This window comes from Eschrichtius robustus, chromosome 20, assembly GCF_028021215.1.
Source record: "Eschrichtius robustus isolate mEscRob2 chromosome 20, mEscRob2.pri, whole genome shotgun sequence".
Classification (NCBI taxonomy): Eukaryota; Metazoa; Chordata; class Mammalia; order Artiodactyla; family Eschrichtiidae; genus Eschrichtius; species Eschrichtius robustus.
In genome coordinates, this window is record NC_090843.1 from 41510791 (window position 1) to 41526919 (window position 16129).

At 37.2% G+C, this 16129-nt stretch overlaps 1 protein-coding gene across 2 annotated transcripts in view; it reads left to right on the forward strand.

Moving 5' to 3' along the window:
- The window catches only part of RAD51C (RAD51 paralog C), a 34361-nt gene that overhangs the window by 7189 nt on the left and 11043 nt on the right, over positions 1-16129 (forward strand). The window contains exon 5 of one of the 2 annotated variants that reach the window (XM_068531280.1): positions 9546-9677. The exons of the other annotated variant lie outside the window; for it this stretch is intronic. Coding sequence (XP_068387381.1) covers positions 9546-9677 — 132 coding nt within the window. The remainder of the gene's footprint in view (positions 1-9545; positions 9678-16129) is intronic. 2 annotated transcript variants of the gene reach the window in all.

A 16129-nucleotide genomic window follows, 5' to 3' on the forward strand; every position in this document is an offset into this window, starting at 1 on the left:
AACCTGTGTCCCCCACATTGGCAGGCAGACTCTCAACCACTGCGCCACCAGGGAAGCCCCTCTTGATGTTTTAAAAAAATTTATTTTTTAAAATTATTAATTAATTAATTTTTGGCTGCGTTGGGTCTTCTTTGCTGCACGTGGGCTTTCTCTAGTTGCAGCAAGCGGGGGCTACTCTTCACTGAGGTGCGTGGGCTTCTCATTGCGGTGGCTTCTCTTGTTGAGGAGCACGGGCTCTAGGCACGCGGGCTTCAGTAGTTTTGGCTCGCGGGCTCTAGAGTGCAGGCTCAGTAGATGTGGCACACAGGCTTAGTTGCTCCAAGGCATGTGGGATTTTCCCCGACCAGAGCTCGAACCCATGTCCCCTGCATTGGCAGGTGGATTCTTAACCACTGTGCCACCAGGGAAGTCCTCTTTCTTTAATTTTATCAGTTTTTGCTTTATATATTTTAGGGCTCTGTTGTTAGGTCTCTATATATTTATAATTGTTATATCTTCTTTTTGTTTTTTTTGGCTTTCAGGATCTTAGTTCCCTGACCAGGAATTGAACCCAGGCCACGGCAGTGAAAGCACCAAGTCCTAACCACTGCACCGCCAGGGAATTCCCTATACTTGTTATATCTTCTTAATGGACTGACCCTTTTATTATTATACAATGTCCTTCTTTGTCTCTTGTAACAATATTTGTCTTAAAGTCTCTTTTGTCTGGCCACTCCAGCTCTCTTTGGTTACTGTTTGCAGGGAATATCTTTTTCCATCCTTTCACACCTAACTTACATGTATCTTTGGACTTAAAGTGAGTTTCTTGTAGAAAGCCTACAAGTTGGGTCATTTTTTAAATCCATTCTGCCAATCTCTGTCTTTTAATTGGAGAGTTTAATTCATTTACGTTTAACATGCTTGCTCATAGGGAGGTACTTCTGCCATTTTGCTTTTTTTTTTTTCTATGTGTCTTATACCTTATTTCTCAATTTCTCCATTACTGCCTTTTTTTTTTATTAGATAGTTATTTTCTAGTATACCATTTTGATTCCCTTGTTTCTTTTACTATACATTTTTTAGTTATTAGTTGCCCTGGGGATTACAATTAACATCTTAATTCATAGCAGTATAGTTTGAACTAATACCTATTTAGTTTCAACAATATACAAAAACCTTGCTGCTATATGGCTACTTTTAACCCTCTTTATGTTGTTATTGTCACACATTATGTCTTTATACGTTGTGTGCCGATTACCGTAGATTTTTAGTTATTTTATACAGTTATCTTTTAAAGCGTATCAGAAAATAAGGTGTTACAAACTAAAGATACATTAATGCTGACTTTTTAGGTTTATCTATATGGTTACATTTACTGCTGTTTATTTCTGTGTGTGGATTTGAGTTACTGTACTGTCCACTGTCTTTTCATTTCAGCCTGAAGGGCTCTTTTTAGCAATGCTTGTATAATAGGTCTACTAGTGATGAACTTTGTTTTTATTTATCTGGCAGTCTCTTAATTGCTGCTTCATTTTTGAGGAATACTTTTGCTAGCTATGCAATTCTTGGTTGTCAGTTTTTTCCTTTCAGCAATTTGAATATGTCATCCCACCGCCTTCTGACCTTTGAGAACCACTGAATAAATATATCTATGATCTGAGTCTTCCTATCTCTCCATTGGTATGCTGGTAAATGTTTAATGACTGACTTTCCAGGAAAAAAATATATGCACATATATACATACATAAGTTTATTATAAAGTTGCTTATATAAAGGATGTATAGCACACAATTTGCAAGTAATAAAATGTACAGTATTCTTTATTGTAAATTCTGTATAACCAGTTGAGTCTTACAGAAAGCTTTTGTTGATTTGATTTTTTATTGAGGTTAAATTCACATAATAAAATTCAGCATTTTAAAGTGGGCAATTCAGTGCAGTTCGTACATTCACGATGTTGTACAACTACTACCTGTATCTCATTCCAAAATGTTTTTGTCACCTTAAGAGGAAACTTTTACCCATTAAGGAGTTGCTCCCTATTCCTCCCTCCCTACAAAGCCCCTGGCAACCACCAATCTGTTTTTGTCTCTATGGTTTTACCTACTCTCGATATTGCATATGAATGGAATCATATGATATGTGACTTTTATTGTCTGTTTTTTTCCACTTAGCATTAACATGTTCAGTGTTCATCCACTTTGTAGCATGTGTCAGACTCCGTTCCTTTCTATGGCTGAGTAATATTCTGTTGATGGAAATTCAGACTGATTCCATCTCTTGATATTTGTGAATTGTGCTGCTATGAATTGTGTATACACGTATTTGTTTTCGTACCAATTTTTAATGCTTTTGGGTATATACCTAGGAGCAAAATTGCTGGATCATATGGTAATTCTATGTTTAACTTTTTGAGGCCTTGCAAAACTGTTTTTCACAGTTTCTGAACCATTTTACATTCCCACCACCAATGTATGAGGTTTTCATCGATTTGAATTTTGCTAAACTTATTTATCCATATCTGACCTATGCCATTATTTGGCAAAATTAAGCTACCCGTAAGCACTTGATGGCTGTCCAATTCAGCAAAGAAGTTGCTCCCATCACTGATGAACAGGTACTGTTTTAACATAAACGCTGGTTGATATTTTTGCTTACGTTAACAAGCATGATGAAAGTGAAACAACAGAGGTGTATTTTTTTGCTGAATTGATTAGCTTCCTGTGTTGTTGTTGTTGAGGAATTTGATGAATTTTTACCATTTCTTTTTTTCCTTTATTTCTTCCCCAACCTCCTAATTTATCCCTCTCCTCCCACCTTTCCCCTTTGGTAACCATAAGTTTGTTTTCTAAGTCTGTGAGTCTGTTTCTGTTTTGTAAATAAGTTTGTATCATTTTTTAGATTTCACATATAAGTGATACCATATGATATTTGTCTTTCTGTCTGGCTTACTTCACTCAGTATGGTAATTTCTAGGTCTATTCATGTTGCTGCAAATGGCATTATTTGATTCTTTTTTATGGCTGAGTAATATTCCATTGTATATATGTACCACATCTTTATCCATTCATCTGTTGATGGACATTTAGGTCGCTTCCATGTCCTGGTTATTGTAAATACTGCTCCAGTGAACATTTGGTGCATGTAAATATCTTTTCGAATTTTGGTTTTCTCCAGATTTATGCCCAGGAGTGCAATTGCTGGATCATATGGTAGCTCTATTTTTAGTTTTTTGAGGAACCTCCATATTGTTCTCCATAGTGCCTGTAACAATTTACATTCCCACCAACAGTGTAGGAGTGTTCCCTTTTCTCCACACCCTCTCCAGCATTTATTGTTTGTAGATTTTTTGATGATGGCCATTCTGACTGGTGTGAGATGATACCTCACTGTAGTTTTGATTTGCATTTCTCTAATAAGTAGCTATGTTGAGCATCTTTTCATGTGTTTGTTGGCCATCTGTATGACTTCTTTGGAGAAATGTCTGTTTAGGTCTTCTGCCCATTTTTGGATTGGGTTGCTTGTTTTTTTGATAATGAGCTGCATGAGCTGCTTGTAAATTGTGGAGATTAATCTCTTGTCTGTTGCTTCATTTGCAAATATTTTCTCCCATTCTGAGGGTTGTCTTTTTGTCTTGTTTACGGTTTACTTTGCTGTGCAAAAGCTTTTAAGTTTCATTAGGTCCCATTTGTTTATTTTTGTTCTTATTTTCGTTACTCTAGGAAGTGGGTCAAAAAAGATCTTGCTGCGATTTATGTCAAAGAGTGCTCTGCCTATGTTTTTCTCTAAGAGTTTTATAGTGTCTGGCCTTACATTTAGGTCTTTAATCCATTTTGAGTTTATTTTTGTGTATGGTGTTCATTCTTTTTCATGTAGCTGTCCAGTTTTCCCAGCACCACTTACTGAAGAGACTGTCTTTTCTCCATTGTACATTCTTGCCTCCTTTGTCATAGATTAGGTGACCATATGTATGTGGATTTATCTCTGGGCTTTCTATCCTGTTTCATATTGATCTGTTTCTGTTTTTGTGCCAGTACCATACTGTTTTGATTACTGTAGCTTTATAGTAGAGCCTGAAGTTAGGGAGCCTGATTCCTCCAGCTCCGTTTTTCTTTTTCAAGATTGCTTTGGATATTTGGGGTGTTTTGTGTTTCCATATAAATTAAAAGTTTTTTTGTTCTAGATCTGTGAAAAATGCCATTAGTAATTTGATAGGGATTGCATTGAATCTGTAGATTACCTTAGGTAGTGTAGTCATTTTGACAATATTGATTCTCCCAATTTAAGCACATGGTATATCTTTCCATCTGTTTGTGTCATCTTTGATTTCTTTCATTAGTGTCTTACAGTTTTTAGAGTACTGCTTTTGCCTCCTTAGGTAGGTTTATTCTTAGGTATTTTATTCTTTTTGATGCAGAGGTAAATGGGATTGTTTCCTTAATTTCTCTTTCTGATCTTTTGTTGTTAGTGTATAGAAATGCAACAGATTTCTGTGTATTAATTATGTATCCTGCAACTTTACCAAATTCATTGATGAGCTCTAGTTACCATTTATTTCTGGTTATAAATTATTTTCTGGGGAATTCCCTGGTGGTCCAGTAGTTAGGGCTCTGTGCTCTCACTGCCAAGGGCCTGAGTTCGATCCCTGGTCAGGGAACTAAAACCCCACAAGCCATGTGGTGTGGCCATAAATAAATAAATAAATAAATAAATTTCTGTATTTTCCTCAAAATATGGACCATAAGGTTGACTATTACAGAATTTTCTTGCATTTTGTTTACATCAGGATTTTTCCCTAAGAGGTAAAAGAGACCAGAAATCTAGGTGACTGGTTGTGACAGGAAGTATGTTCTTAAGTGCTTCTCACAACTTTTATGTTCTTATATTCTTTCTTTATGGGGTCTTTATTGAGCCTTATTTTGTGAAAATGGAAAATATGGTTATTTTGCTGACATTACAGTATTTTGATACATCCTCAGTTTTTTCATATTTCTACACTGAACAATTTATCTGTGATATGGGAAAGACCTCATATCTCTAAAAAACCACTGTTAGTGTCAGTGAATAGTAAGAAAACAAGGAATATCAAATGGAGTCATCCCATGGTCCATTTACCCAAAATTTCTTCTTTGTTAGTTGCACAAAGGAAAGAACTGCTGGCAGAAGGGAATTACACTACACAAAATGTTTCTGAAACATAAAGAGTTTAAAACTCTCTTGGATTCCTAATTTTTATTTTAAAAAATTCACGTTGGAGGGAATTCCCTTCCAGTGGTTAGGACTGTGCACTTCACTGCAGTGGGCATGAGTTTGATCCCTGGTCGGGGAGCTAAGTTTCCTACAAGCCACAGGGCACGACCAAAATAAAAATTCACGCTGGTAACTTTTTTTTTAAAGATTTTTTTTCTTGGTGTGGACCATTTTTATTTTATTTTATTTTATTTATTTATTTAAATGGTTCTTTTCTCATTTTTTAAAAGATTTTTATTATTTATGGCTGTGTTGAGTCTTCATTGCTGCACGCGGGCTTTCTCTAGTTGCGGCGAGCGGGGGCTACTCTTCATTGCGGTGTGTGGGCGTCTCGTTGCAGTGGCTTCTCTTGTTGCGGAGTGCAGGCTCTAGATGCGCAGGCTTCAGTAGTTGTGGCGGGTGGGCTCAGTAGTTGTGGCTCTGGGTCTCTAGAGCACAGGCTCAGTAGTTGTGGCGCACAGGCTTAGTTGCTCCACGGCATGTGGGATCTTCCCAGACCAGGGCTCGAACCCGTGTCCCCTGCATTGGCAGGCGGATTTTTAACCACTGCGCCACCAGGGAAGTCCCTGATATGTACCACTTTTAAAGTCTTTATTGAATTTGTTTCAACATTGCTTCTGTTTTATATTTTGGTTTTTTGGCCGCGAGGCATATGGGATCTTAGCTTCCCAACCAGGGATCGAACCTGCACCCCCTGCATTGGAAGGTGAAGTCTTAACTACTGGACTGCAAGGGAAGTCCCACGTTGGTGACTTTTTAATTTCAGCTTTTATGAGTTGAATGACAGTGCTTGGCTTTTGGTTTTTGTTTGTTTGACAATGCTTGTTTTTTTCTACCCACCCACTCAAACTCTGTACTTCATCGACTTTCTGTCATTCGGTATAATCTGCCTTTTGAGAGACCAAGGAAACTCATCAGCATTTTCAGGAGCTTGCTCCCTAAACTTGGAGAAAAGCCATGAGTGTGACTGTTACCACTTAATAGAACGTCCAGATCTTTGTAATTCAGCCACTTTCAGTAAAATCTGTACTGTGGAGAGGAAAACAGCCTATTTCTATTCTTCTATTATAGGTTAGGCTGTATAGCTCCTCTGGTTTGAGCAGAGAGGTCCTTGGATGCCCTAGGTATTTGGGACTCCTTCCAAATACCCTAGGACCAAAACTTGCAATTTTATAGTGCTTTCCCGTGGAGTATTTTTCTTCTTTTGATTTGAGTTAATGATCATTCCTAGTTATTGGATTCATTTTCCAAAAGTAGAAGCATATTTCCTCAATTTTTTGTGTAGTTCACAATGTAATGGATACAGACACAACACTTTAAAAAAATTGTATTGAAGTATTGGTGATTTATAATGTCTTGTTAATTTCTGCGGTACAGCAAAGTGATGCTTCCCTCCTTCATCCCCCTCCCCCTTGGCAACCACAAGTCTGTTCTCTACAGACACAACACATTTTTTTTTTTTTAATTAATAGCTACTCTATTTATTTATTTATTTATTTATTTTTAGCTGTGTTGGGTCTTCGTTTCGTGCGAGGGCCTTCTCCAGTTGCGGTAAGCGGGGGCCACTCTTCATCGCGGTGCGCGGGCCTCTCACTATCGCGGCCCCTCCCACTGTGGGGCACAGGCTCCAGACGCGCAGGCTCAGCAGTTGTGGCTCACGGGCCCAGTTGCTCTGCGGCATGTGGGACCTTCCCAGACCAGGGCTCGAACCCGTGTCCCCTGCATTAGCAGGCAGATTCTCAACCACTGCGCCACCAGGGAAGCCCAACACAACACATTTTTAAGGTCAATCTGATCATGACATTTTTTTCCCATCGCTTTATTAAAAGTCTAGACAACCAGCAAAACAAATCAAGTCCTGATCTGTAGCTGATTTGCTTGCTGATTTCCATGTAGAAAATACTCCTATCATGGCTGATTTCATGTATGATGTCATTGGACATGGAGTAGAGAAGAAACAATGCACATCATTATGTAATGTTTCCACTATAAACGTAAAATAGACGTAAATAACCTTAAAATCATAGATAATAGTAAAATGTAGTATGAATGAGTTTTAAGTATTATCCACATTTTAATATATATAGTTTAATTTTACTAATGACTGTATTTAATGATGGATTTGTAAAATTTCTAAAGATTTAGCAAAATTTGGCTCAGAAGCTTGTAGGATTTGGCCTCAGCACACCACTGATTCTTTCTGATGTAATTTCCTACCGTTCCCCCTCACTACTTTTTTTCTGACCCTTTAAACATGCCAAACTTGTTTGTGTCTTAGGGCCTTTGCCCTTCCTCATCCTTGTACGTGGGTTGTCTTTCCCTCCTAGAGGTTCTTATCCAGGACTCAGTTCTATTGAGTCCTTACGGATGCCTTCCTTACATCTAGTCTAAGTTAGCTTCCCTCTACCCCTTCACCTACTTATTCTTTGTCATTTCACCCAGTTTTAGTTTCTTTTTTGCTCCTATCATCATCAGAAATTACCTTATGCAGAGCTTCTGAGTTGGTGAACCCGTTGGGGTGCTAGGAGAATGGCTCTCGGAGAGAACATGGAAGCTCCGTGTCCCTTCCCCATACCTTCTGTATGCATCTGTTCCATCTGGCTGTTCCTGAGTTATATCCTTCTTTTTTTTTTTTTTTAATTGAAGTGTAGTTGATTTACAATGTTGTGTTAGTTTCTGGTGTACAGCAAAGTGATTTGGTTATACATATATACACATATTCTTTTTCATATTTTTTTTCCATTGTACTTTATCACAGGCTATTGAATATAGTTCCCTGTTCTATACAATAGGACCTTGTTGTTTTATCTATTTTATATATAGTAGTTTGTACCTGCTAATCCCAAACTCCTAATTTATCCCTCCCCCATCCCCTTTCCTCTTTAGTAACCATAAGTTGTTTTCTTTGTCTGTGAGTCTGTTTCTGTTTTGTAAATAAGTTCACTTGTGTCATAGTTTAGATTCCGCAGGTAAGTGATATCATATGTATTTGTGTTTCTCTTTCTGACTTCACTTAGTATGATAATCTGTAGGTCCATCCATGTTGCTGCACACGGCATTATTTCATTCGTCTTTATGGCTGAGTAGTATTCCATTGTGTATATATACCACAGCCTCTTTATCCCTTCATCTGTTGATGGACATTTAGGTTGCTTCCGTGTCTTGGCTACTGTGAATAGTGCTGCTGTGAACATTGGGGTGAACATTGGCATGTATCTTTTGCATTATAGTTTTCTCCAGATATATGCCCAGGAGTGGGATAGCTGGATCCTATGGCACTGAGTTATATCCTTTTATAATAAACTTGTAATTCATTGAGTAAAAAAAAAAGAAATTATCTTATTCATATATTTGTTTGCACATTAATTGTCCCTTACTTCACTAGAACATAAGCTCCAAGAGAACAGGGATCTTATTTCTTTTTCCCCAATGCCTGGAACAGTGACTAGCATATAGTAGGTGTCAATAAATATTTGTTGAATGAAGGAATGAATAAAAGATATAAAAATGTCTTACTAAGACAGTGCTTCACAAAAGCTTGTTCTTTAGCTTAGTCCTTATTAGGTAGAAAAAATATATGTAATCTTATAGTATTTTGTTTGTATACATTCAGATTAGTTTCCATATTCTGTTTGTTCTTGGATCTTAGGTTATATATTACACTAACTTCACCATAGGAGCCATTATTTAGATCAGATTAGAAATGAAACTGTCATGAAAATGTTTATCATCTGTAAGTGAACTTTCTTGATTAGAATTCAAGACAAACCTGCCTCTTCCTGAACTCTATATTATGACAGATTCTGTAATGGTTAGTTGCCCTATAGTACGTTTTAAATTAAGAAGAAAAAGTATATCAAAAATTAGGCTTTTGAAAAAGGTTTTATAACTTAATATTTGAGCGTTTGTTTTTTTTTTCAACATAAAAAGAACCCTGAAGGTAAAATAGACATTTAATTGAAAAATTGGTTTTGCTAAGATTTCAAAAGTGCTTTTCATCAGTACACCTCTGTAAATACTGGATGTAGTGCCAAATTGCAAGAAAATTGTAATTGCCCCTTTTTCTTTTGTTGAATTACTTTTTTAAGATGATAAATTATCAAACCAGAGTACATTTTAACTTTTGGTGACTAGTGCAGAAAGCATTGAACAGATTTATACCTGACCAAAATGAAGCTTTTGGAGAGTTGGAAATAGAACCCTGGATTTTAAGGTGTTTTTTTTTTTTTTTTCTGTGATGGACTCTGCTTTTTGGTTGCCATTTATTATTTTATTTTAAATACCAAACCTAATATCATTATCTCTTGTTTATTTAGGTTCGATTAGTGATAGTGGACGGTATTGCTTTTCCTTTTCGTCATGACCTAGATGACCTATCCCTTCGTACTCGATTACTAAATGGCCTAGCGCAGCAAATGATCAGCCTTGCAAATAACCACAGATTAGCTGTAAGTATTACTACTAAAGGGAGTTTTATTATAAAGTCAAGTTTATATAAAATGTTAAAGTCTAGGGAATTCCCTGGCAGTCTAGTGGTTAGGATTTCATGCTTCCACTGTAGGGGGCACAGATTGGATCCCTGGTCAGGGAACTAAGATCCCGCATGCCACGCAGCACGGCCAAAAATAAATAAATAAAAGTAAAAAAATAAAATGTTAAAGTCTAGAAATAGCAAAAATAGAATTTGCTTGACTAAAAGCAAATAATATAGATATACAGTTCTGAATGTAGTTTTGTTTTGGTTTGGTTTCTATAAAAAATATTAAATCCAGCCAGTCATAAGTGTTGTATATCAGTTTTCCTGGCAAATAAAAAGCATAATCAAGATGCCATATTATAAAAATAGACTTTGATAAAGAAATGCCATCTTTGATAATTGCATTGTTTTCTTTGTAACATACTTGATGTTTTTCAGGTAAGCTCTTCCAACATCCCCATTTTTCTTTTACTCTTGAGTCTTTGATTATTACATAGTGTATAATCACAGACTCAGACGGATAGAAAAATTACATAGTGTAAACAACCTAGATGTTTAGAGGTGGAGCTAACGCTTCTAGATTTGTAGTGTGAGGAGAGACGTAAAGATAAGTTCAGAAGTAAAGAGATAAAAGGAGTAAGGTAGGGGATTCCCTGGTGGTCAAGTGGTTAGGACTCTGCACTTCCACTGCAGTGGGTGCGAATTCGATTCCTGGTCGGGGAACTGAGATCCTGCATGCTGTGTGTTGTGGCTAAAAAAAACCAAAAACAAAAACAAACAAAAAACAGGAGTGAGGTAAAAACTTTTTTTTATTGCCTGTTCTCACTTCCCTCTTTGCAACCTCATCCTACCACTGACGCAAATATACACACTTGTCTGGGAGGGAGATGGGAGAAGATCAAACTGCTTACCTTGATTTTCTTGTCTTTACCCCCAATCGGAGTCCTTTGCACAAGGCTGTAATACATCACTTGTAAATAACTCCTCACTAAAATCATTTCAAAACATACATTTTTTCTTTTGAGTTTTTAGATTTTTTTGCCATATGCTGAAAACATAGTGTCCTGTCTTTGAATTATTTCTTGGCATTAATTTGTAATTTAGCATTCTGTTAATATCAGTGAAGAGTCCCCAGTAGGGGGCACTCAAGGTTAATGGGTTGCATAGTTCCTTAGGTTTTTGTTTTTTAACAGAAATAGCTTCATCTTTTCTGATTAAAAAAGTAATCTAGGGAGTTCCCTGGTGGTCTAATGGTTAGGATTCCAGGCTTTCACTGCCATGGCCTGGGTTCAGTCCCTGATTGGGGAACTGATATCCTGCAAGCTGTGCTGCACGGCGCAGCCAAAAAAAGAAAAAAGTAATCTAAACAACAACATGGAATACTATGCAGTGTTTAAGAGTAATGTAAATATACATGCACTAACATGGAAGAAGATATATCCAGATATATGAGTAAGTGAAAAAATTCAACTTACATAATAATATATTTAGTGTGATCCCAATTTTTGAAGAAAATAGAAGTTATATATGTGCATTTATATTTATACATATGAAGAAAAAGATCTGAAAGGACCAAAACATTTACAGTAGCTACTTCTAGAGGTAGGACTTTGTGGGTGAGTGCATACTTTCGCCTCTTAGTTTATAAATTCTTCTTTACTTGATTTTTAATTTCCCAGTTAGCATCTATAGAAGCATGTATGACCTTTGCTAATAAGTACATTTTACAATTTTAAGTTATATTTGCTTGATGTAAAAAAAGTTTTAAGCAATCGAAAGTGTAGGAAGTAAGCAATTATATTATCTATTACCCAGAGATGATTATTGTTGAGTTTGTTGTATATATTTTTCCAAACTTATTCTGTGCAAACATAAACATATTTTTTAAGTGAAATCATATTAAAATCAAGCAAAGCAGTTTTTTGTCTTTCACTTAATATACTATGAATCTCTTCCCATACATACTACTTTATAAATGTACCTTACCTTAACATCTGTATAGTATTCTACTGTATGGTTGTGGCATAGTTTTTTAACCACCTCTCTCTCTATTGATTGTCTTTAAAGTTGGCTCCAGTGTTTCACCATGTAAAACACTGGAGTCAACAACTTGATATATGCTTCTTTGTCCGTGTGTCCAGTTATTTCTGAAAGTATTAAGCCAGTGAGATATCTCTATTTTTAAATCTTTTGTAATATATTATCAAATTGCCCTCAGAAAGCGGATTCCAAAGTATATTCTCTACAACAATGAATGGGAATCCTTTCTTTTTTTTTTTTTTTTAGTTCAGTGGGGAAAAGATAAAATTTTATTTGTTGATTTGAATAGTATAAAGAACTCCCATATAACCTTTCCCAAGGTTTGCTTTTTCATTCTTATTCTCTCTCCCCACTCTCTTTCTATACATACACAAACACACACAGAGTTTATGTATATATTTTTCTGAACACTTTGAAAAGAGTTGCATATATCATATCCTTTTATCTGATAATATTCAGTGTGTATTTCCTAAGAACAAGAATATTCTCGTATGTGTCCACAGTATAGTTATCAAATGTAGGAAATTTAATATTGATACAGCACTTTAATATATAATCCATATTCCTGTTCTGTCAATTATCCCAATGATGTCCTTCACAGCAAATTTTTCCCGTTCTTTTTGCCAACTGGAATCGCATATTGCCTTTAGATGTTGTATCTCTTTAGTTGCCTTTCTTTGTTTTTTTTTTTTTTTTAATTTTACTTATTTATTTATGGCTGTGTTGGGTCTTCGTTTCTGTGCGAGGGCTCTCTCTAGTTGTGGCAAGCGGGGGCCACTCTTCATCGCGGTGTGCAGGCCCCTCACCATCGCGGCCTCTCCTGTTGCGGAGCACAGGCTCCAGACGCGCAGGCTCAGCAATTGTGGCTCACGGGCCCAGTTGCTCCGTGGCATGTGGGATCCTCCCAGACCAGGGCTCGAACCCGTGTCCCCTGCATTGGCAGGCAGACTCTCAACCACTGCGCCACCAGGGAAGCCCCCTTTCTTTGTTTTTGTGACATTGCTGTATTTTGAAGAATAGAAGCCAGTGATTTTAGAGATTATCTCTTAATTTGGGGTTTCTGTGGGGACTTCCCTGGCCATCCAGTGGTTAAGACTCCATGCTCCCAGTGCAGGGGCACGGGTTCAATCCCTGGTCGGGGAACTAAGATCCCACATGCCACATGGCGTGGCAAAAAAAAAAAAAAAGTTACAATTTTGAGTTTCTGTGATGTTTCCTCTTGATTAGATTCCAATTATACTTTTTTTCTAAAATAGAAGATAGACTTTTTTTGGAGATATTTTGATTTACAATATTATATTAGTTTCATGTGTATAACATGCATGAGAATTCTTGTTTTCCCACTTTTTTACCAACTTTGAGTTTTTTAAGTCTTTGCAGACTGATATGGAGAGAGTCCTTTTAGAGATGCATTTATTTGATTATTATCAGAAAAAAATTTAACAGCTCTATTAGATGTAATTAACATAGCATAAAATTAACCCTTTTAAAGCATAGTTCAGTGCTTTTTAGTATATTTGCAGAGTTGTGCAACCATCACAGCTATCTAATTTTAGAACATTTCCATCACCCCCAAAAGAACTCCCTTACCCATTAACCATCATTCCCCATTGCACCCTCCCTTCAGCCACTAACAACCACTAGTCTGCTTTCTGTCTCTATGGATTTGTCTTTTTGGATATTTTATATAAATAGAATCATACAATATGTGGTCTTTTATGTCTGGCTTCTTTCACTTAGCATAGTGTGTTCAAGATTCATCCATGTCGTGGCATGTATCTATATCCTTTTTATGTCTGAATAATTTTGCATTTTATTGATAGACCACATTTTGTTTATTCATCCGCTGAAGGACATTTGGGCAGCAGAAGTATTTTTAAAGCAGTGAAGTTTATAATTTTAAAGTGATTATTACTTCACTATTTTTTTTTTTTTAATTAATTTATTTATTTTTGACTGCGTTGGGTCTTCGTTGCTGCGCACGGACTTTCTCTAGTTGCGTTGCTGTGCGTGGGCTTCTCATTGCGGTGGCTTCTCCCGTTGTGGAGCACCGGCTCTAGGCGTGTGGGCTCAGTAGTTGTGGTGCACTGGCCTAGTTGCTCCGTGGCATGTGGGATCTTCCCAGACCAGGGCTCGAACTCGTGTCCCCTGCATTGGCATGCAGATTCTTAACCACTGCGCCACCAGGGAAGTCCCCACTTCACTATTTTTAGACCCATTATTTTTAATTATTTTTGGCCGTGCTGCGCAGCTTGTGGGATCTCAATTCCCCAACCAGGGATTGAACCCCAGGCCATGGCAGTGAAAGCCCATAATCCTATCCACTAGTCCACTAGGGAACTCCCAAGACTCATTCTTTAGGAGCTTGGAGTAATCACACAGTAATTTTCATTTATGTCATGGTAAACCCAACATTTTTGCAGAAATACTGTTAATTATAAGTATATGCTAACAATGCAAATTCTGATTTTGGGATGTTGAACAACTGGTAAGCCAGTATGTCTGTTTACAATTTCCTCAAGATGTGTAATGGATAATGTGTAAGATGTGTATGTAATATTCTCTAAACCAATGCTGTCTGGTATAACTTTCTGCAAAGAAGAAAATGCTCAGGACTTCCCTGGTGGCACAGTGGTTTAGAATCCACCTGCCAATGCAGGGGACACGGGTTTGATCCCTGGCCTGAGAAGATCCCCCACATGTCACGGAGCAACTAAGCCTGTGCGCCACAACTACTGAGCCTGTGCTCTAGAGCCCACGAGCCACAACTACTGAGCCCACGCGCCGCAACTACTGAGCCCACGCGCTGCAACTACTGAAGCCTGCGCACCTAGAGCCTGTGCTCTGCAACAAGAGAAGCCACCACAATGAGAAGCCCGCCTACTGCAATGAGGAGTAGCCCCTGCTCGCCGCAACTAGAGAAAGCCTGAGTGCAGCAACAAAGACCCAACGCAGCCAAAAAAAAAAAAAAAGATGAAAATGCTCAGTCTGATACAGTCGTTCCATGGGTGTTGAGCACTTGAAATGTGGCTAATGCTTCAGAGGAAGTGAATTTCTAGTTCTAATTAATTTAGTTTTAAAAAGCTATATATGGCTCATGGCTGCAGAATTGAATAGTGCACCTTTAACCAAAAAGTGTTGGTGTAAGTAAATATCCCAGTTGCTAAAGATTAAACACTTGATAGTGTGTAAAGAGTAGTATTCAATGTTGTAGATGCCAGTAAGACATATATTTTAGTGAATTACCAATTTAAATTCCTGCTTAGCTTGTTCTAAGGTACCTGGAATAAGGTAAAACATGGGAAAACCACTATGGCACTTAGGGTGAGAGGAACTAGGAGGAAGTGCTGTCATCCAGTTTGTGCCTGACTGAGTTCTAGATGGATCACAGATTTCTCCTTCGTAGATAAACAAAAACTTTAGGGTGTTGACCACTGTGGTGGGAAGAGCCAAACAGCCTTTTCTTTTCAGTTTTCTTAAGAAATAGATGTCTTTTTTAGAATAGGTATCTTTTCTCATTGCTTTTCTTAGAAGTTCTTTATCAGTTTCAGCTTGGAGTAGTATCTGTCTTATTTCTGGAGGGAAGATCTGTATTGGAACAATATTTAAAATAACCATTTCTGGAGAATTTTGGATGAGAAGGTGCCAGATAATCTGACTTTTACTGTATTAAGTTAGCCTTAAACACTTTCTTTTTTCTCTACTCTAAAATTACTATCTTTGGGGACTTCCCTGGTGGTCCAGTGGTTAAGACTCCATGCTTCCACTGCAGGGGGCACGGATTCGATCCCTGGTTGAGGAGCTAAGATCCCGCATGCCATGCAGTGCGGCCAAAGAATAAGTAAATAAAATAAAATTACTATCTTTCTAAACATGGAATCTTTTCTATAGGCCACTATTTAATCCAAAAGAATTAGCAATATTTTTAGCCTTGAGGGCATCTGTGAGTAAGGCAACACCTATATCTCTATTACCAGCAGACTAGCGTAGTCATAATTTTTGGGTCAGTTGATCTGTTACTGGGTTTTATTTTTTCCCAGTTCTTCTAATTATACTGTGCTCTCTTTATGATTTTAGATCTCTTCTCATAATTCTTTGCCTCAGTTTTTTTTTTCTTTTCTGTAAAATCGTAAATGGTAATACTGTCTCTCCCCTAAAAGTATAAACATTGAGTTATTTATTAAGGATTTTATATTCCTTTGAATAAATGTATTCTAGAGAGGCAACAGTGGTAAAGAACACAGACTGCCATGTTTCCTGTGCTCCTAGCTATGAAGTTTTTACACATGGTCTCTTTAGACTTTTATGTATTATCTACTATATTTTTTTTCTTCCATCATCACAATAAGAACTTCTTTGTTCTAGTCTGTTAAAAAATGTTTT